We start from the raw sequence: 21824 nt of genomic DNA on the forward strand, positions 1-21824 counted from the left end.
TAACAGCTCGACTACATCTATACCACCTGTATTCAGCAGAAACAAGTTAATTTTATTTATGCTGCTTGATGCATTACTTAATTTCTAAAATGGGTCAACTCTGCTTTAATTTCTAAAATGGGTCAACTCTTTGTGTGTGTGTGTGTGTGTGTGTGTGTGTGTGTGTGTATATATATATATACACATCTATCCATTAATACATAAGGTCCAATTTAAATGTGAGGCAGGCAGCCCATTTCTGAAGGGTGAGGTGAATCTGTTGAGGGGGAAAAAGGATTTTTATAAATTAAATTAAAAAGGGGGAAATGCCCCACAGCGAACAGCGAGGCTTCGCCACCCAAAAAGGTGGGGCAGCTCTGCTGCCACTCAAGGGGGTGTTCCCTAAAAGCAGCTCAAACCCGAGGAATGCACACACACCCCATCAGCAATGCCCAGATGCCAGCATGTTTGCCCCTGCACTGGCATAGGTGCTACCTTAATCCATGATAAGGTGGCACCGATACCAGTGCGGAGTCACACCGGCTCATAAGGATCTTCGCTCCCCCCCCCCTTCGGGAATGGGCTCAAAGAACTTCACAGTGTCTTTGCATAGATCAGGGTGTTGTCTAAACTGCACTGCAACTTTTGCAAAGTAGCTACACGTGCTTAGCTTGCACACTCGAGATTCATAGCACTGTGAGGAATCCCCATTGAGATGCACATCTCCCCAGCCCTTGCAGCATTCAATATAAATCCACCAGTTTTATGGATATCTACTTTATGCATCTGGTAAACACCGGCGGACAAAAGCTTATGCTGGAATAAATTTAGTTAGTCTGTTTTATTTTCCCACAGGGCTGAGACACTTATTGGATGACTATTCACAGCCTAATGTACCTCACAGGGCTGTTGTGGAAAAAAAATGGTATTACCATGAACGTATGCTACCCTAAGCTCCTTGGCAAAACTATGATAAAGCAAGAGACCAATGGAATAGTACCTGACCTGCCACAATAGCTCTTACTTTCAAGAGTAAATTATCTCAAAAGTAAATGAAACATTTTGTGTGGAAGAGTAAAATGGGCCTCAAATTCTTATTCGGGAGGAAAAAAGTATTTCTCAGTGTTAGAAGTTTGAAAGGTTGCCTGCTTTAAGGTATGTAAGGCACTGGTGGTGAGAAGTGTTGTCAAGTTGCAGCCAACTTATGGCAACTCCTTAGGGTTTTCAAGGCAAGAGGCTTACAGAGGCAGATTGCCATTGCCTGCCTCTATGTAGCAACCCTGGACTTCCTTGGTGGTCTCCCATCCAAGTACTATCCATGGCCAACCCTGCTTAGGTTCTGAGATCAGGCTAGCCTGGGCAATCCAGGTCAGGACATGTAAGACACTATACAGTACACATCTGGAAAATTTAAGAGCCAGTAATACCCATAGAATAGAATGGATATCTACAGGCCTTGAGTAGAGCTCCCTCTTTAGGTGCCAAAATGGAAAATGTTTCTATAACATGTTAACAGAAGGGAGACATTTCAATTAATGCATATTTCATGTCAGTTTCAAAATAACTTGATTACAGCTGTCATGTCTTCACAAAGGAAGGCATTCTGCACATGCTTGGGGTTGAGGTCCTGTTTTGGAATAGAGTGTACCTTAGGCACTTGGCCTAAGGTAGCAGAATTTTGGTAAAGGATACCACTCCGGAGAGGCAGCCTGTTAGATTGCAATAGCCAAAACAAGAGAGTCTTGTGGTATCATATAAATGCAGAAGCATCTGTGAGCCAGAACCCACTTCTACAATGTGTAAAGTGTTTAGCATTTAGTTAGCAAATACACACACATACGGCTACAGACAGAAGACAGGCAGGAAGAGGACGCTATTACCTAACCAACTGTGCTTCTTCCTTCTACAAACAGAAATCCAGCACAGCCACTAAAGTTAAATGTACGATTCTCCCTACTGTGCTATTTACAGGTAACTTTTTAATGCCCATAATTTGTAACTGAAATCTGCCACTTATTTGTTTCCAATAGTTTAATGCCGTCTTTCTACCCAAATAGGGTCCTCAGGTAACAAACATGAAAACATTTGAACATTAAAACAGCCTTTAAAATAATATATATACAGGGGTCCTCAACCTTTTCGAGCTTGGGCCCCCCTTTGGAACTCTGACACAAGTGTGGTGGGTGCAGCAGCCACTAAATGGCTGCCAGAAAATGGTATAGAAAATACAGCAATAGCAGGATCCAAGCAGCTATGAAACACAGGAGGTATGTGGGTGAAACGCAAATAGTTAAATTCAGATTTAATCAAGAAAAAAACCACTAGTTATACTTAGGGCGCTTTCACACATGCCGAATAATCCACTTTCAACGCACTTTGCAGCTGGATTTGCCGTTTATGCGTGGGAGGTTTTGCCTTGGATTTGTCACCCTTTACATGCACATTTTCCCCATCCAAATTCTCAAAACTCAACAAGAAGCCCCCATGCAGTTTTGAGAATTCAGATGGGGGAAATGTTCACCTAGAAAGCAGAAAATCCAAGGCAAAACCTCCCACGCATAAATGGCAAAATCCACTCGCAAACAATCATCAAAGTGGATTATTTGGCATGTGTGAAAGTGCCCACTAATTAACACCTGTAACGAGCAAAGGTAAATGAGTCAACACTTATACTAAAAAAGACAACTTATTTAAGGCTCTAGTCCGCAAAAGCCTACAATGGAATAAAATAATCGTATTGGTTCTCATAGGTTATCTGGGTTGTGTAACCGTGGTCTTGGTATTTTCTTTCCTGACGTTTCGCCAGCAGCTGTGGCAGGCTGGAAAGAAACGTCAGGAAAGAAGATACCAAGACCACGGTTACACAGCCCGGATAACCTACAAGAACCAATGAACTCTGAATGTGAAAGCCTTCGACAATAAAATAATGGTAGTTTTGTCGAAGGCTTTCATGGTCAGAGTACATTGGTTCTTGTAGGTTATCCGGGCTGTGTGACCGTGGTCTTGGTATTTTCTTTCCTGACGTTTCGCCAGCAGCTGTGGCAGGCATCTTCAGACTTTGATTCATAGGGTCGGCCATGAGTCAGAAGCAGCTTGACAGCACTTCACACACACAACACACAGCTTTGTGGCCACTTGGAGGAAACCACCATATGCAGAGCAGAAGGCGACTGAGAAAGCCCACCCGTTCTCGATCACGTTATTATTCCGCCTCTCTGTAAGGGTTTTGCAGCGGTGATGACCAATCCCCGCTCCCGTCCTCCCTCTATGTGTGTGTGTTAAGTGCCGTCAAGTCGCTTTCAACTCATGGCGACCCTTATGAATGAAAGTCCTCCAAAATGTCCTATCTTTGACAGCCTTGCTCAGATCTTGCAAATTGAAGGCTGTGGCTTCCTTTATTGAGTCCATCCATCTCTTGTTGGGTCTTCCTCTTTTCCTGCTGCCCTCAACTTTTCCTAGCAGGACTGTCTTTTCCAGTGACTCTTGTCTTCTCATAATGTGACCCACCCAAATACAATAGCCTCAGTTTAGTCATTTTAGCTTCTAGGGTCAGTTCAGGCTTGATTAGATCTAGAACCCACTGATTTGTTTTTTTGGCCGTACACGGTATCCGTAACACTCTCCTCCAACACCACATTTCAAAGGAATCTATTTTCTTCCCATCAGCTTTCTTCACTGTCCAGCTTTCACACCCATACATAGTAATAGCACGAATTAATCTAGTTTGGTCTAGCCTCCCTCTATGCATACCCACTATCTCTAGTGCGCATGCTCACCGCAATGGACCTTTCCGAAAGGGAGGGGCGGGGTTTCTCCTCTCGCGAGCGCAGCCGTTCGCCGTGGCGAAGCCGCGTGGTTAGGCGCGCTGCACTGTGGGAGCTCCTTCCTTTCCTCGTTGCCCGGCCATCTTGGAGGCTCCTCTCTGGTGAGCGGGTCTCGGGGAGTGAGGGGAGGGGAGCGGGGCCCGTGCGGGCGCGGGACGGTCAGGCCGCGGTTCGATGCCGTGTTTAACCCCCTTTCCTCCTTTCCCCAGGTAACGGCGGGCCCGACGTGAGCCGCAAGGATGGTGGCCGCCAAGAAGACGGTGAGTGGAGGAGGCCCGGGCGGAGCGTGGCGGAGCGTTTCGCGAGGAGAAGCTGCTCGAAAGCAGCTTTTTCTGCCTAAGGGGCGTCTTGTGGTTGGGGCTCCTGGAGGAGGGGCTGTGGCTCAGTGGTAGAGCATCTGCTTGGCAGGCAGAAGGTGCCAGGTTCAATCCCCTGCATCTCCAGTTACAGAGACCTGGCAAGTAGGCGATGTGAAAGACCCCTGCCTGAGACCCTGGAGAGCCATAGGGAGGGGCTGTGGCTCAGTGGTAGAGCATCCGCTTGGCAGGCAGAAGGTCCCAGGTTCAATCCCCGGCATCTCCAATTACAGAGACCTGGCAAGTAGGTGATGTGAAAGACCGCCCCCCCCGCCTAAGACCCTGGAGAGCCATAGGGAGGGGCTGTGGCTCAGTGGTAGAGCATCCGCTTGGCATGCAGAAGGTCCCAGGTTCAATCCCTGGCATCTATAGTTAAAGGGAGTAGGCGATGGGAAAGACCCCTGCCTGAGACCCTGGAGAGCCATAGGGAGGGGCTGTGGCTCAGTGGTAGAGTATCCGCTTGGCATGCAGAAGGTCCCAGGTTCAATCCCTGGCATCTATAGTTAAAGGGACTAGGCGAGTAGGTGATGGGAAAGACCCCATGTGTGAGTCTGGGAGTCTCTGGGCGGATCAGCTGGCGGGTCGTTAGTAAGAACAGAACATCGTGCCCAAAAGACCAGGACACCAGGCTAAAAAGGTGGATTAGACGAATTCATGGAGACAAGGTCCACCAATAGTTGTAAAGCCATGGCGACTAAAAGGGGCCTTCGTGAACAGAGGCTGCATCGGGGGAAGGCCTTGGCCGCTGTGCCCTGGTTGTGGCCGCCCAAAGCAGATGTGTGAAGTGTGTGCTCAGTTGTATTCATATCGGTGTGGCGTGATGCAAGTCAAGATGCTGTGACTTGTAAAAAGCAGACTATGAAATATGAGGTCAGGACAACCAAGAGGTTGAGTCTTATGGTGTTTAGTTGTGAAAAGGAAATAGCACAGTCTTCATGTAGGGCTGGTTTGTGGTATCTCCTTGACAATGCACAATTTTGCAGCCTCTAGAGTTGAAGAATGTTTGCAGTGACGTTATATATATATAAAAGGACTAATGAAATATTCAATGGACAGAAACATTGGATTACTCTTTTGAGCTCAATTTTGGTACTTGATCAGGGAAGGTGTTATCTATATGTATGCATGAGCGTCCTTTCCCCCTCGCATGTGAAAGATTGTGTTTTGAAAGTCCTTAGGCATGTTCTGCCCTTTACTGAGAAGTATCTGTAAGAAGCACAGTCCTGCTTGTTAGGCAGATGGCACTATTCACTCAGTTATGGTCACGTTGTCATGATATAGACGTATGGTTGCAGTCTTAAGCATGTAAGAAACTTTTAATTTAAAATGGCCTTTCAGTTAATTTCAGGTTAAGGTATAAAGTAGATAAATGTGTTCTGGGGTTTTCATTTTAGAAAGCAGAGTATTGTGACCGGGCAGAGAACATAATTAATGTCTGGATTTGGATAATTGGGGTTCATAATTGCCTTAAATATTTCTGCATATGGTATTTGGCAACAACTAGTTCTGAGAACTAAAGAGTGTTTTTCAGTTGGGGTGCAGCTTTGGATTTTTACTGTATACTTATCTTTCTAAAACCAGACTTTGTGACTATGTTCAAACAACTCTTGAGGTTTTTAAACAAAATGGGGAGGTGATTTTAAAAGTTCATATGTGAACTAATTCTCATAGTTATAAAATATATTAAAAATGCATGATAGAATAATGTAATTCTAAGTTTACAAAGTGTTAGAATATTGAGGTGCTGTGGCTCATTTGTAGGACCTCTGCTTAGGATGTAGAAATTCCCAGGTTCAACCCCTAGTATCTCCAGCTAAAGGATCAGGTAGTAGGTGATGTGAAAAAACTCTACCTGATACCCTGGAGAGATGCCGCTGGTCATATTGCTGATAGTCCAGTGGTCTGATTCAGTATAACAGTTTTGTGCGTGTGCATGAGGCCAAACAATTAGACTCCAGGAAAGTTAAGCAGTCTTGCTTGTTATTAAAGGTATTCTTTAATATATACAAATGCACTGTAAAATGCTGAAATAATTTTTGATCCCTGTAATTTTCTTCATGTCTTCTTATAGAAAAAGTCCTTAGAGTCCATCAACTCTAGGCTTCAGCTGGTTATGAAAAGTGGTAAATATGTACTAGGGTACAAACAGACTCTGAAAATGATCCGGCAGGGCAAAGCCAAGTTGGTCATCCTTGCCAACAACTGTCCCGCTCTGAGGTAAGTGAGCATTTATTGAAAACAGACTTTTTGTAAGTTCAGCAGGCATGTTGTTTATTATGGTATAGTGATTCATTAAAATAAGAGAACTTACTGTATGGTTGAAACAGGATTTCTTAATATTCAGTATAACCACTCATTTTAAAAAAGATGAGCTGGTTCAAAATTTTGTACTACCAAGTTAAATATGCTTAACGTATCTAGGTTAGAAGCCATATTAATGTAGCAGAGATAGAGTGATCTATACTACACAAAAGTAATGGTTAGGCAACAATCTTTGGCAATTAAATCTCAAAGTGTATCTTGTATTCTTAAGTCTAATTCTAAAGAACAGGGCTCCTCAGATTTTCCTTTCCAAATTCTCATCAGTCACTGCTTTCCCAGTTTACAAGGAATGCTTCAGTCTGAGTGAATTAATGGGAACATTTTCCTTGTTTAGAGCTCATGGAGCCCCAGTACATCAAAACTAACATAATGTTTTTTTGCAACTTAGTACCTCAGTATCTGTTTGGCAGAAGATTGCTTGTACTAGAAGAGGTCATTAACATTTATAAAAGATGCTTATGCATAACATCTCTTTTAAAAGGAGTTAAATTTTTTCTTTGACAGGGCTGTCAAAGATAGGACATTTTGGAGGCCTTTCATTCATAGGGTCGCCATGAGTCGGAAGCGACTTGACGGCACTTAATACACACACACACACACTTTTTTTCTAGGTGAATAGAATGGTCTGTACCATAAAGTGATGCTGTTAAAAGTTGCAGGGATGTATCACTAAAGCTTCCCACCTAATTACTACGTTTGTGCCTCGGAAGCCAGGTTTCCAGCATGTAGAACAGATTCATGATTAAGCCAGTATGAATTTCATATGTGTTTAAATTCACAGAAAATCAGAAATTGAGTACTACGCTATGTTGGCCAAAACTGGCGTGCACCACTACAGCGGCAACAACATTGAATTGGGTACAGCTTGTGGAAAGTACTACAGAGTATGTACACTGGCCATCATTGACCCAGGTATGTAGACTGCCTTTTAAACTATACTTATTTTATTTTCTGTTTATTTGCATTATTTATAGTCTGCTTTTCTCACTGAGACTCAAGGCAGATTTCACTGTGTATCTTGGTCATCTCACTGATGTTCTCTGAGAGTGGTACTGATTTCAGAATTAATATCTTGACCCCTTTCAAGTCAGTAGGTAGCAAAAGTAACAGCACAGTTGTTGAATGTGTTTTAGCTTAGATTCAGCAACATGGCCATAGATCACTCATAGATCTCATTGGCTCTTGCGATACACTGAAATCGGCCCTGTGATTTCTGAAGATGTGACTTGCAGTTAACTAGTGTTTGATTTAGCTGCCCATCTAAATTGAGTAAATAAAAAGCAAAATAAAATGGCTACAAGACTTCAATACATTTCTGATCTATTCAGGAGAAATTGATTTCCTTCTAAGTGCCTCATATGAACTAGATACTTTAGGAAACACGTTTTTTAAAAATCAGTGTAGCGTTGTCTGCTCTAATAAAAATCTGAAGGGGCATTCTGGATCGAGTGCCTGGCTTCTATAATTCTGGGTAGTTCTAAAATGAATCACCTGGTAAACTTAGTTAAAACACTTGCTCTCATTATTGCCTAGAGGTTCATTGGAAGTCACTTGACAGGGAAATGAAGTCATAAGTTTTTCCTAAAGCATTTCTGAAAGTTTATATTTTGCTATTCATAGGCCGTTACACTCCAACTAGGATTCTCATTGTGATACCTGGAAAAGCATAAATGCGAATATATTCTCGCTGTCCTGATCGTCCAGTGGTCAGGGCAGGCTAGACGTTCGCTATAGCAACACTATGCAGTGTGTCCCCAGGGCTAGTTTGTATCCCTAGCTCTGGTTTTTAACTGCTAGTGACATTCTGGAATAATATATGCTAATTGGGAGTCTATAAATGTTTTGCAACATCAAAGGAAAATGTAAAACAAGTGGAACTCGTGTAGTGTGGGTTACCCTTTAAGAGAAAGGATTTAAATATATACAGGTAAAGAAATCTTTGTACCAACTTTCTTGATGTTAAAATGCGGATTTTTTCTCTCTCAACAGGTGATTCTGACATCATTAGAAGCATGCCAGAACAAACCAGTGAGAAGTAAAATTGCAGAACTTTCATTTTTTGTGTAATAAAACCTGGTTACAAATCTACTACTAGCATGAGCTTTCATAAAATGGATACAAAGTGACACCTTAAAAAATTGAAGTAAGAGTACTTGATCTATTTGGAACTAGTTGTCAGAAATACACTGCTAAAATGCCTGAAACTGGTACATTTTATTGTAGCTTAATCTTGGTTTATATTACTTGAAATTCTGCAATATTCTTTTTGAGATATGGCAACTAGAACTTTACACAGTATTCCAAGTGAGGCTGCACCACTGATCTATACAGGGGCATTATAATATCAGCCATTATCTTTTCAGTCCCTTTCTTAATAATTCCTAGCATTGAGTTTGATTTTTTTATGACCGCCACATTAGGTTGACATTTTTATGAAGCGTTCTTCTACAACCCCACAATAGCTTTCAATATCAGTCTCAGCCACTTCAGACTCCACCAACATGTACTTACAATTTTTTTGTTTCAATATTCATAACCTTACACTTACTCATGTTGAATTTCATGCCACGTTGTTGCCACTCTCCCGGTTTGGTGAGATCCTTCTGTAGCTCTTCACAATCTGCCTTGGTTTTTACCATCCTGAGTAATTGTCGTGGTGCAGGCGAGGAGCGAGGGCTGTAAGCTGTAAGCGTAGTCTGGGGAACAGTTCAAGGTCATTCACGGTGAAGGCAGAGTCCGAGATATCAATACAGGCAAGGGAAGTCCAAGGTGTTAGAGCCAGTCCAAGAAGTCAGGATACCAGGAATCCAAAGGATAGCAGCGAAACAAGGCCGGTACACCAGGAGGTTGGTGACAAGTTGTTTGCACAACAGCCAAGCCTAACTGATGGCTTAAATCCCTTCCCCTGCTGCTGTAGCAGAGCCAGCTGATGCTGATGAGGCTGAGTTCACAGGTGGTGCTTCAGCCCTGCTCTTCCTCATCACTGCTACTGGGGAGGTTCCTGTGTAAAGCCTTCAGTCTAGCACTCTGCCGTCTCTGCTGCATTGCCAGACGAACCTGTTTTCTGCTCCAGTGGCCTTGGCAAGGCCTCTGGAGACACTGCATGTTGCAAGGTGTCAGGTCCAACTGGAGTCCTTGAGCTGGCAGGCTGCAGGCATGGTGAGTCATCTCCTGACTTTGGCTGATCCTCTATTCTGGCCTCTACTTCCTCTTCGTCAGAGGAGGTCTCTGCAGGCTGACTCATGACAGTAATTTAGTATCATCTGCATACCTGGCTACTACACTGCTCGCTCCTGGTCCTAATACTGATCCTTGCAGGACCCTACTGCTCTTCCTCCATTGCTGTCTGCTGCTTGCCATTTTACCAATTTTTAATGCATAAGAGGACTTGTCCTATGATTGCTAAGCTTAATCGTGAGGTACCTTTTGGAGTATGTGATGTCTACCAGATCACCCTTATCCACATGCTTGTTAACCTACTCCAAGAACTCTAGAAGGCTGGAGTGATCGACAGGTTAGGTTCCGCCTCTCCCTATGAGCAACCAATGGGAGCTGATGGAATGTTGGTAAGAGGGACAGTTGAAAACAGCTGTTAAGGCAGCTGGGAGTGAGACTGGCTGAGTGAAGCTGAGGCAGAAGGGCAGCTTAAGGCTGGCTGGAAAAAGGTCAACTTGTAACAAAGAATCCCAAATCCTTGAATAGGGAAATAGTTCACAAGTTCAATTGAAGAGAAACTTTGTAACATCTACCTGATTTCATACAATGTTAAGTTCAAACCATAAATAAAAGTTAACTCCTTTTTTGTTTAACCCTGAGGGCTGGATGTTTATGGTCTGAGAAAGAAGCGCTCACACACACAAGCTAAGATCTTGGCCTATATATACATAAATATATATTAGGATATGAATAAATGGTGGTAGTGTGTGCTGTTTCTAAGTGAGGGGTGATTATTAAAGGGGGCTGGGCTACTCCGTCTGTTGGTGTCTGTAAGTAAGAGGGACGACCTGGGGTGTGAAATGGTCATGGCTCTCTTAATGTTTTAAAAGAGGCAAGACTGGTGGTGAACTGTGACTGCCTGCTCTACCCATAGCCCTGAATGTGGGACAGGTTGTGGAGGGTGACAGAGACTCGAGTGAATGAAAAAGGGCATCACAGTTGATGATGCAGGACTTTCCTTTGAAGAAGCCATACTAATTTCCCCTCAGCAGGCTTTGGCCTTCAATGTGCTTAATTCCCTCTTTAATAACAGTTTCAGCTAATTTACCTGGCTAATTGGCCTGCGATCTCTGGATGACCTTTGGACCCCTATTTAAAAATTGTGTCGACCTTTGCTACTTTTCAGTAATCTGGCATGAAGGTCAGTTTTAGCAACAAGTTACTCATTAGATCAACCATTTCACATTTTAGGTCTTTAAGAATCCTTGAATGTATGCCATCTCGACTTGCAGACCTATTACGTTTTCACTTTGCCACATAGTCCTAGAACTTCATCTCTTATCACCTCAATTTGGCTCAGTTGTTCAGACGCCCGCCCCCAAAACCACAGCTCTGGCATGGGTATATGGCCCTGCATTTTCCAGAGGGAGAAGAGTTTGTTCAAGTTTCTCTATCTCCCCGTCTTCCTTAAGCCATCCTTTTATTCCTTTGTCATCCACAAGCCCAACTCGCGCCCCCCCCCCCCCCGGTTTCCTTCTGATATATTTGAAGAAATGCTTATTTCTGTCTTAACGTCTTTGGTCTTCCGCTCCTCAAATTATTTTTTGCTTACCTTGTCGACTTTCATTTGTTTTGCCAGAAGCACCTTGGATTGTGGAAACCTTCCACTTTTTACAGCAGCTTCAAGTGAAGTTGCTCTATGATGTAGTTTCCAGCTGCGCTTTGCAGGTTTCAAAAGTCTTGTTTGAAATGCTCACAGCACCACTTTTGATTATGTTCTTAAAAGCACCATTTTATTATATAGCTTATTTCAATTGAAAACAATTGTATAAAACACTGGATCGTGCATCTCCTATCTGCCATCAATGCAAAAATGAAGTCTGGTATGGTACTTTGTTGAAGTACGGGAAGCATAAATTTCTCCTTTCTCCTAAGAGCATGTAATGCCTTGGATACATTACCTTCATATGTATAAATGTACAGCACAACACATGTTTCTGTTAGCATTCTTCAGTATCTTAATCTGTTTTCCAGGGCTTCCATTCTTTTCGTCATCTCTTCTAGTAATCATACATTAAGGAAAAACATTACAGGGCATTTAATAATGTTTCTTAGTATCGTACATGAGGGGTTTTTAATCCTACAGTTTATTTCTGCTGGTGCAAGAGCTCTTCTGGAAGAAGAGGGTGATTCTGTTAACTTCTCTTCATTGCAGGACCCACCCCCCAATTTATCATGCTTAACTCTATTCCTGGGAGTCCTCAGAACTCAAGGACCAAGTTTCATGGGATGTGGGGATTTACATGGAGGGGATGGGACAGGAAAGTATTATTCCACAAAGTCTGCTCATGGATCTTTGGATCTACCCTAGCAGCATTTACTTAGAAGATTTCTGGCCTGCCTTTCAGCCCAGTCAAGGCGATAAACTAAAAACAAACTACTATAAAAACTCATTATAAATCCAGAACTAAAATGGTGGTGGAAAGTGCATCAAGTCACAGCTGACTTAGGGTGACCCCGTAGGGTTTTCAATGCCTGCCTCTGCATGGGTTGAGAGTTCTGAGAAAACTGTGACTGGCCCAGAATCTCCCAGCGGGCTTCATGTGGGAGAGTGGGGAATTGAACCTGGTTCTCCAGACTGGAGTCTGCCGCTCTTAGCCATTATACCACACTGGCTCTCAGAACTAAAATACATGAATATAAAAACATAGACATAAATTTAAAAGGCAGGGCCTCAGAAGATGACTAGTGGCCAGGTAGGTTAATATGGGAGTAGGTGGTCCTGAAGGTAGTCCTTAGTAGTGTTACCTGACTGATTATAATGTTACGATCCCACAAACTGCATATAACAACTAGAGACACCTCCCTCCCAAGAAATGCACATCCATCTTCAGCAGAAGGTATGTGCAATCATTAACTGACCACAGTTGCTGGGTTGGGGTAGACAGAAGCGCTGTAGCTGCTGTGGAGCCCTGCCTGATGCAGAAAAGAAACCTGATATACAAACAGCGGCATACAGTGATCCCACTGAAAGAACTTAGCAACCGTGACTGTTGCCTGTGTATTTGTGCTAGCACAGCTGGCAAGAGGAAGAAGCTACAGAGACAGGATGGATGGCACTTAACTGATGTCAGCTATTCAATCCCATGCTGTGTAGCAGCTGAGCAACTGAAGTCGTTACTTAGCTTCAAGTACTTCAGTAACTAGCCGCTGATAGTGTCACTGAGTTCTTAAATTTCTTAAAAAGTAGGTTCTCTGGTTGTGCAATAATAGGCAGCTTGGACTTTTCAAGATTGCAGCTAGAGGGCGTCTGTTCTTCATACTGCCACTACTAATCTTTGTATAAAATCACAGTATGTACTGGCAGCCTCACTGATGTATTGGTGCCAATGTGCTAGAAATCATACTTCAGTATTATGCTAAAAGCATGCCACTACCACTGAAGTAAGAACATAAGAAAGGCCATGCTCGATCAGACCAAGGTCCATCAAGTCCAGCAGTCTGTTCACACAGTGGCCAACCAGGTGCCTCCAGGAAGCCCACAAACAAGACGACTGTAGCAGCATTGTCCTGCCTGTGTTCCAAAGCACCTATTATAATAGGCATGCTCCTCTGATCCTGGAGAGAATAGGTATGCATCATGACAAGTATCCATTTTTACTAGTAGACATCAAGTAAACATCAAGGCACCAGAAACAGGTAATGTGCTTTCAATGTAATCTTACTTCTTTGTCCTGCTTTTAATCAGTTGCTCCCCCTTGTCCCCCTGTATGTATTCATCAGTTAAGGGGATTCTGTACATCATGTCCATTTTCCAGTTCTCCCTACTTCAAGCATACCAGAAGATCGGGAAAAACTGCCCGGGTGCAACAGCTTTCCTTTTTGTTCCTTTTCAAGGTGTGCAGGTACATGCCATGGAGTTATCAGGTGTGCTTGGTACTGCCAGTCTTTAGATGAAACTATTGTAGAACTCCTTCAAATATGCATTTATTTTTTAATGGTAAACTATTCTCTTATTAGAAGGGGGTTTAATTTTTAATCAAAGAACCTAAGGATTCACTGAAACAGGAGCAGGTATGTAAAAAAGGATATGCTGTCGTGTTAGTTTTTTAACTTCAGCATTTGCCAAATTCTGGAATGTCATAAGGCTTTCACATTTGCATGGATCTTTCTTCTCTTCTGAAGGATTTCCTGAACAGTAAGTGGAAAGTGTTCATAACTCATAAGCTAAAGAAACAGAATCATCCTTAGAACGAAGAGACACATACATTAACTGTCATTAAAGTAATTAACAATGTAGTATGCAGGAAGCAATGAAGAAAGACATGAAAAAAATTTCACTACTAGATTTAGTGTATACATTTAGCAAATCTAACACATGACTTGAAGTCCAGAACCTTTGCTGAAACAGCAATGAGTTGTGCAGAACTGCAGTCTTGATCACAGTCAACTGTGAGAGGCAGAATACACAGGGGTGAGAAACTGCATCCATTACACTTTTATCTCACCTATCCTCCAGCTCATGATTCTCCCCTGCATTCCATTTTACCCTCACAACAACCCTGTGAGGTAGGTTGGGCTGAAAGAGAATGACTGGCCCAAGGTCGCCCAGTGAGCTTCCATGGCATATTGGGGACTTGAACTCTAGCTCAACACTAACCACACCATCTGTCATGAGTCAGCCTGCAGAGACCTCCTCTGAGGAAAGGGAAATAGAAGCCAGAACAGAGGGACATCCTCAGGCAGAAGTCCCACAGTAACAACCACAGGGCCTACAGCCTGCCAGAAAAGAGGATCAGCCAGTCAGGAGATGCCTGCAGCCTGCCAGTTCAAGGACTCCAGTTGGACCTGACACCTTGCAACATGCAGTGTCTCCAGAGGCCTCGCCAAGGCCACTGGAGCAGAGAAGAAGGTTCGTCTGGCAATGCAGCAGAGACGGCAGAGCGCTAGACTGAAGGCTTTACAGAGGAACCTCGTCAGTAGCAGTGATGAGGACGTGCAGGGCTAAAGCACCACCTGTGAACTCAGCCTAATCAGCATCAGCTGGCTCTGCTACAGCACCAGGAGAAGGGATTTAAGCCATCAGGCTTGGCTGTTGTGCAAGCAACTTGTCACCAACCTCCTTGTGTACCGGCCTTATTTCCCTGCTATCCTTTGGATTCCTGGTATCCTGACTTCTTGGACTGACTTTGACTAACGCCTCAGACTTCCCTTACCTGTACTGAGATTTTTGACTCTGCCTGAACTGTGTATGAGCTTGAACTGTTCCCCAGACTACACTTCCAGCCCTTGCTCCTTGCCTGCACCACGACACCATCAGTGCTGTCAGAGATGTATGTTCCAACTACATGTTCAGCAGAGGGAAGATTCTTGTGAGAAACAGCAAGCGTACAGCCTCCCCTGCATGCTCAGACCCCAAGATCAGGGACATTTTCTGTTGAATCTAATGTCTTACGCTGACAGGACTGATAACATCTAATGTTTAACTAATGCCTTTACATTTCTCCTGAACTGGAACAAATCCTGCAGAGTTCAGATTCAGAATGTTGTTGGGTGCACAAGAGAAAACTGCAGGGAAAGAAATAGGAGGAAACTGAGGCCTAGTCCTCAATGATGAGCCTATGCAGCATTTACACTGTATCACTAGATAGCAGGTGGATAGGGTTGCCAGCTCCGGGTTGGGAAATACCTGGAGATTTTGGGGGTGGAGTCTGAGGAGGACGGGGTTTGGGGAGGGACTTCAATGCCATAGAGACCAATAGCCACTTTCTCCAGGGAAACTGATTTTTATCACCTGAAAATCAGTTGAAATAGTGAGAATCTCCAGCCACCACCTGAAGGTTGGCAACCCTACAGGTGAAGCTACCCATGATTAGATGTGTCATATAACAAACTCCCTCCACACTGAAAACCAGATGTCAGGGAGAATACCTGCGGTCTGAAGTGCCAGCACATTACTCCCTTGGTGAGAACCTTAGGGCTGGAACCTGTACTTATGCTATGAACTCTTTTAATGCAAAGCACTTTCCTAATGGTGCAAGAGACTGACATGATGCTGGAGGTATGTGCTAGTGCCAGTGGATCCAACCCTACATTCGACTGCCAAACCAAGGTGTGCTGGTGGCAGAGCTGTGTTTAAAAACAATTATGTAGAAAGAACGATCAGGATCCACTTTTAATAGTGAGGGAAGAGGGCTGAACCCTCTCCCAAGTCTGTAGCAGATCCCTCCCAATCTATTCTTGGCGATTTGCTCCTTAGTTTGGAGTAAAGTTCTTGGGGAAAGGGAGCTACAGGGAGTTAAGCTGAAGAATGTAGTATTTCAGACTCCTCGCTAGTGTGGCCCTTTTGTGAATTTAACTATCATGAGCACTTTGATGTATAATTTTGCCCTAATTTCCTCCCTTTGGGAGAAAGGTGGGACTGAAATGACAACAGTATGACCCAATGCAGAGTTACTCCAGTTTACTCAAGTCAATGTTAATTGCTCTCAGCAAAAGCCAAACATCTGTGAAACTGCAAACTGCATTAAAGCAAGTCTTTAGAATGCCAGGTTGCCTCCCCAGATGCAGGATTCTTCTTGGGGGCTTCTTCACGACACCATTGACTGCTAATCCCCCTGTGCAGTTTTGCTGAGGCCGCTGAGATTTTCTCCAACCTGCTTTGATATAACCTTTCCTAAATATTGTACTCAACGTTGAATTGGGCAAGTGTTGAAAGGAAGGTACAAATTTCCATGCCTCTCCACCCACATTCGGTGCCATTTTCCTTTCCTCCACCACACCCTCCTACCGATAAGTTTTTGCTGTTTTTAAAAAATTATCAGTAATAAATACATCAATGTGTTGTTAAATTATGAATTAAACTATTAAAAATAATAGTGGCAAAAGCCGGTGGGGCGGGAGGAAATCACTCTGGTCAGATGCTCCCAGCAGTGAGAGTAAAATGTAGAATCACTCCCATCAAGAAGCAACCTCAGACTGTGAATTGGAAAGCCCCACTCAACTAACTCCCTGGGTGATCTTGGGCCAGTCACTGATATTCATCCTTACCCATTTCATTGGGTTGGGAGGATAAAACAGGGAAAAGGAAAAACGTACACATCCCTGTGTTTCTTGGAAGAAGTATAGGATAAAAAATGAGATTAGCCAAAGGAAAAACACTGACATTTCCTTAACCCTGGAGAATCAAAAGAGGCGGCTAATACCAGCACATAAGCTAGATGATGAATACTAGTACTAAATATTACCTGAGCAGAACACAAACAGATTTACCTGAAGCTACTTTTGATCGCAACTGTTTTTCTTCGAAAAGATATTTGTGGTGGACTGCAAAATTGGAACAGGCAAGAACATCTTTGATTGCTAGGGTACCTGCTTCAGGTTCTGCAGGGGAAACCAGAAAGAAAGAAGTGGAGTTAAAATAGCTAGCAAGCCTTCTCTGTTGCACTTTATACAATATCTTATTGCACTTTATTTAAAATATTTCCATCCCACCTTTCCACCAATTAGGTGGTGAACGGACATTGAAAACTAAATGGCTATAAATATAAAACAATGTAACAAAACTATACAGGCAGGAGGATCAGTCAGGGAACACAAAACGAAAAGGTCTTCACCCACCAGTGGAAGTTAATGATAGAGAGGGACAGACAAATCTCCTTGGGGAGGGAGTTCCACAGTTTTGGTGTCACAACCAAGAAGACCCTTTTTGTCGGTTGCCACCATCTAGTCTCACATGCCAGGGGTACTCAAAGCAGGGCCCCACAAGGATTATTGTAATGGTCAGGTAGGTTCATATGAGAGTAGGCGGTCCTTCAGTTTCATAAGCAATTTAAAAGGAATTATTTTAGAGAAAGAGATCAAACTAAGATAGCATCCTTTCTGTGAAAGGTTTCTAGATTAATCCAGCACTGAGGCAGAATATATATCCTTTATAACTCAGTTTAGGTTTTGTTGATATTGAAGCATGGCTCTAGCTGAAAAAAGTTAATGTAAACAAAAGAATCCCCTTATGTGTCTGAACAAACAGATCAAATTATGAAGATGGTCATACAAAATATTGTCGAAGGCTTTCACGGTCAGAGTTCATTGGTTCTTGTAGGTTATCCGGGCTGTGTAACCGTGGTCTTGGTATTTTCTTTCCTGACGTTTTGCCAGCAGCTGTGGCAGGCATCTTCAGAGGAGTAACACTGAAGGACAGTGTCTCTCCACGGTCCTTCAGTGTTACTCCTCTGAAGATGCCTGCCACAGCTGCTGGCAAAACGTCAGGAAAGAAAATACCAAGACCACTGTTACACAGCCCGGATAACCTACAAGAACCAATGGTCATACAAGTTTTATGGATGTAGTTCAAAACCTGGGCGGATTTGCACCTGGACATTTGTATTGACAAATCCATGGACAACATTACAGTGAATGCATCCCAGTTTTACTTTCCTTGGAGAGGAAACAGTACAAAATTCTTAGTGAAGGATCAGCTGAAGTGGAAACCCAACATATGCAGGTTGAAAATATCAGACCTTCAGAATATGAATCCATTAACCCTTCTGGTAAATCCTGGTGGTCCTTCAGAGCTGAAAGAAATATTGACAAAAAGAAGTAAGACAGTTCTACAGTAGCATTTGTTGCAGATATCAATAATACCATCATGAAGATTTACAGTGCAAGCAAACTTTGCAAATAAAACATTGTATTAAGTAGAATACTGCTGCTGCCAAAGCCACATTAAAAAAATCTGACTGTATCTCCAATAGTCAGATGTAAAAGACTGCTCGGCAAAAGCCCTATCTGGACCCATCGGGACAAGGTAGGGCAGGAGAAAATGGGGAGGACAAAGTGGAGCAGACTGTCCTTCCCTCCATTGCACCTACCAATTTCCCAAGAGGTGGGTCAGGGAAAGGAAAAGAGAATGTCCTTCCCTCCTTCAGTATCGTTTCAATTAATGAAAAGCAGAAGTATGCACCGCATTGGAAACTCAATGGCTTCCAAAATCTATGCAGACTTAGTTATATCCATGACTCCTACTCAAGTTTCATCTGTTTTAATATGTGGCAGTTAAGAAGAGCAACTGATTATTATCTCTAGGACCTCTTGTGTTAAGCACACATGTTGTTTATGAATGCAGGAGATAATTTGGAAGGGCTGTTGAAAATATATCCCAAACAGTGCAGGTTTTACATTCACATTAGGAATTGACCTAAGAGTATAGTAAAGATGTTTAGTCTTGCTGCCAGTGGGGAAAAAAAAAAAGGAAACAATAATTTTAACAACACTTGGAAGGCCAGACCCATGGATCATACAACTGGAACGAAAGGCTATGACTTCACAGGCATTCCGTTTCTACATATGACTTTATTTCTTCGATTCTAAATGCTATTAAGCATGAAAATGAGTCCGTACAAGTGATTTCATTTACTGCCACACAGCTTGGAACGCCAACTTGCTTCAAGTTCCTTGCAACTCAAATGTGACTAATTCGAACGCACCAGGCTGTCCTAACAGAAAATTGTCTAAATTTCCGCCCAGGGATTTTTTGAATTTACTGTTGATCTTACTGCAGCCCATATGAAGGGGAGGGCGTTGCCAGTCCTTCTGGGCTTTTGTAATTGTATATTTCATACATGACTTATTAAACTGGCAGAAGTAGTAGAAATGATTATATATGTCCTTGGCCTTAGAATAAAGTTATATATTCCCCAAGTGAAAAATAGCTGAAATATTACTCTTCCCAGTGGTTTACTGCTCAGCATGTTTTACGCGTATCCCTGTGATTTTGCAGATGTTCACACCAAATGGCCCGATTGCTCATGATAGAATTTTGGGACTTATCTGCATTAAACTTAACACCTTCACAGATTCTTTGTTGGAGCTTTCCTCTTATTCCTTCCATGGCACTAAAATTCTCAGCATAGAAAAGATGTTTGTCCGGAGGGTCAGAAGCAATTTCTCGCAATTCTTCTTCAATTGCTTTCCCTACCCCAACAGCATACATGGTGATTCCTAAGAAAGAATTTGACTGATATCATTATGATAGCATTATGATATGATAAGGTATATTTCAGTATTATTGTTTCCGATAGATAATACTGCAGGGTGGAAGGGAAAAAAGTTTTGTGTGGATGTTATTTTTTACAAACAACTTGAGGGAATCTGTACTCCAAATTATTTGGTATATTTATTTTTATTATTTCCTACTTTTCTTTCACCACAGAACTCAGGTTAACATAGATAAGGCATTGACCAGATCCAGACTTGCTAAATTTTAGCAATGTTGCTATATCAGGTGCCTTCCAAACATGCTCTGGAACCCAATTTTAAAATCAGCATGGTAGCAGACCTTGTACTACAAAGAATTCCCAAACAACATCTTTTAAAAACAAAACAATGTATGCAAAGACCTTAATCACAAGAAAGTCAGTTACATTTGTTCAACTGAAATCAACAGGAAACACTGAAATCCATGGGAAAGAACCATTAATCTCAAGGTTGACTGTTGCGGACTGCAGCCACACATGGCTGGGTAGTGCGCAGCAACTGCACAACAGCAGTAATTCATCATTCAACTGCCTTGCTCACACTGGAAAATCCAGTTGCAAAAGACTGCTATATGTGCAAGGATAGCACAATATTCTACAATGTGTTGCATGCAGCATGTCTTTGGATCATGGGTGTTGAACATACGGCTCATGGGCTGGATCCAGCCCCTTGAGAGCTCTTATCCGGCCCATGAGGCAGCTGTGGCAGCCACTCCCCTACTCCCAATCTGGGCTGGCAAGACTGCTGCAGGCTCGCCAGCCAAGGCAGCCATCCCCCCCACCCAGTCTCAAGGTGTCAATGATCAAACACTGTTAAATAAAATAAAATACCGTAAGAGTGTTATTCATTTAAGCGTGTTTGTATTTTAAGTAAAAAAAATAAAGAAAAAATAATATCATTAATCAGCTTTGCCCATGTCTTCTATAGTTTGTATCTCTGGTATCTGGCACTAACTTTTATAGTACACATGACCCAGCCTGAACAAGTGACATTTATATAATATCTGACCCTTGTAACAAATTAGCTCGACACCCCTGCTTTAGATTGAAGCTGAAGCATAGTACTCTTTATAGTCCTTATTACAGCTGCTGGCCACAGGTGTGTCCAACAGAATGTGACTGACATCCCTGTTTACTCATTACAGTCTACCCTTTCATTCAAATTCATTTTATACCCACTACGTTCATTCTTTCCCATTCACTTAAGTACACTATCCATGTCCCAAAGGCAAACAGAGCCAGCACTCCAACAACTGGGGCTGCAAGGGTAATGCATCCCACACAGGTAAGCAAAGGATCCCCTTCATCCTTCAAAAGCATCTCCCACACAGGGTAAGTATATGCAGTGCAGAAACAGTGGATCCCTTGCAGATACTCCTGCAGTACATCACCATGCTGCCAGTACAGTGTCATGCTACTGTAACCCCACATGCAGGTGTGGGACACAGGGGACACAACCACAATCCAGAGTGACAGCTAGCCCCTCCACTCTAACCTTTCCTGCTCCTCGTGAAATGGTTACCTTACAGAATCAGAGGCACTTAGAGCTACCCCTGCAAAGAGTCCAGACAAGAGTTCCAATGTGATTCCCTTCAAGAGATGAGTAAGTACCGGCCAAATGGCCACCCTGTGATTCCAACAGGTGACCATGACCAGATAGTTAGAAACCTACTTCAGAGTGTGTGAGCTGTGTTGTCTTATCCTCCCTCTTTCTTCTGTTTTTGCTGCTGATCAACTTTTTTGCCAACTGAAATGCAAGATTGCCATTTTATTAGCATCCCCAAGCGCATGACTCCTGTACGGGTGCTTTCCCCCAGCAAACCATTGGGAAGGTGACAGGAACGCCTTCTGTGAATATGTGGTTGTGTGTCTTCTTGTTACAGTCCTGGTGTCTACGTCCCCTTCGCCTTGCAGAAGGCTGGTATTCCTTAGCCTCCTGCCCTCCCACCCCAAGACCACAACTTTTGGGCAGGAAATGTCTTGGACGTACTTTTGGGGCTGCAATGCACCAGCTTCCAGGTTTTAGGTTTGGGCCACCCATCTGAATATTTTTTGAAGACCATATAACATATTTGCATTTGAATATTTTATTAGCACTTATTTATCTCATCTAGTCTTCTGTTTTTCTCATTTAATCTGTTTTATAGGGGCTG

The 21824-nt window shown here is 43.0% G+C and overlaps 2 protein-coding genes and 1 non-coding gene across 3 annotated transcripts in view; 2 read left to right on the forward strand and 1 right to left on the reverse strand.

Moving 5' to 3' along the window:
• The first annotated feature begins 4011 nt into the window (after positions 1-4011).
• RPL30 (ribosomal protein L30) lies at positions 4012-8547 on the forward strand. Its single transcript, XM_056854462.1, has 4 exons — positions 4012-4063; positions 6231-6376; positions 7263-7393; positions 8471-8547. The coding sequence occupies exons 1-4, from the start codon at positions 4043-4045 to the stop codon at positions 8518-8520; spliced, it is 348 nt and encodes a 115-aa protein (XP_056710440.1). The 5' UTR covers positions 4012-4042; the 3' UTR covers positions 8521-8547.
• Positions 8152-8286, forward strand: LOC130482206 (small nucleolar RNA SNORA72). Its single transcript, XR_008933497.1, has one exon. It is a non-coding gene; the product is annotated as a small nucleolar RNA SNORA72 (small nucleolar RNA).
• Positions 8548-13685: 5138 nt separating the features above from the next.
• MATN2 (matrilin 2) overlaps positions 13686-21824 on the reverse strand; it is a 59078-nt gene continuing 50939 nt past the window's right edge. The window contains exons 15-18 of the mRNA XM_056854885.1: positions 19484-19636; positions 18157-18210; positions 16910-17020; positions 13686-13828 (exon numbers count right to left, since the gene is read on the reverse strand). Coding sequence (XP_056710863.1) covers positions 13686-13828; positions 16910-17020; positions 18157-18210; positions 19484-19636 — 461 coding nt within the window. The remainder of the gene's footprint in view (positions 13829-16909; positions 17021-18156; positions 18211-19483; positions 19637-21824) is intronic.

The sequence above is a fragment of the Euleptes europaea genome, chromosome 8, assembly GCF_029931775.1.
Source record: "Euleptes europaea isolate rEulEur1 chromosome 8, rEulEur1.hap1, whole genome shotgun sequence".
NCBI classification, from domain to species: domain Eukaryota; kingdom Metazoa; phylum Chordata; class Lepidosauria; order Squamata; family Sphaerodactylidae; genus Euleptes; species Euleptes europaea.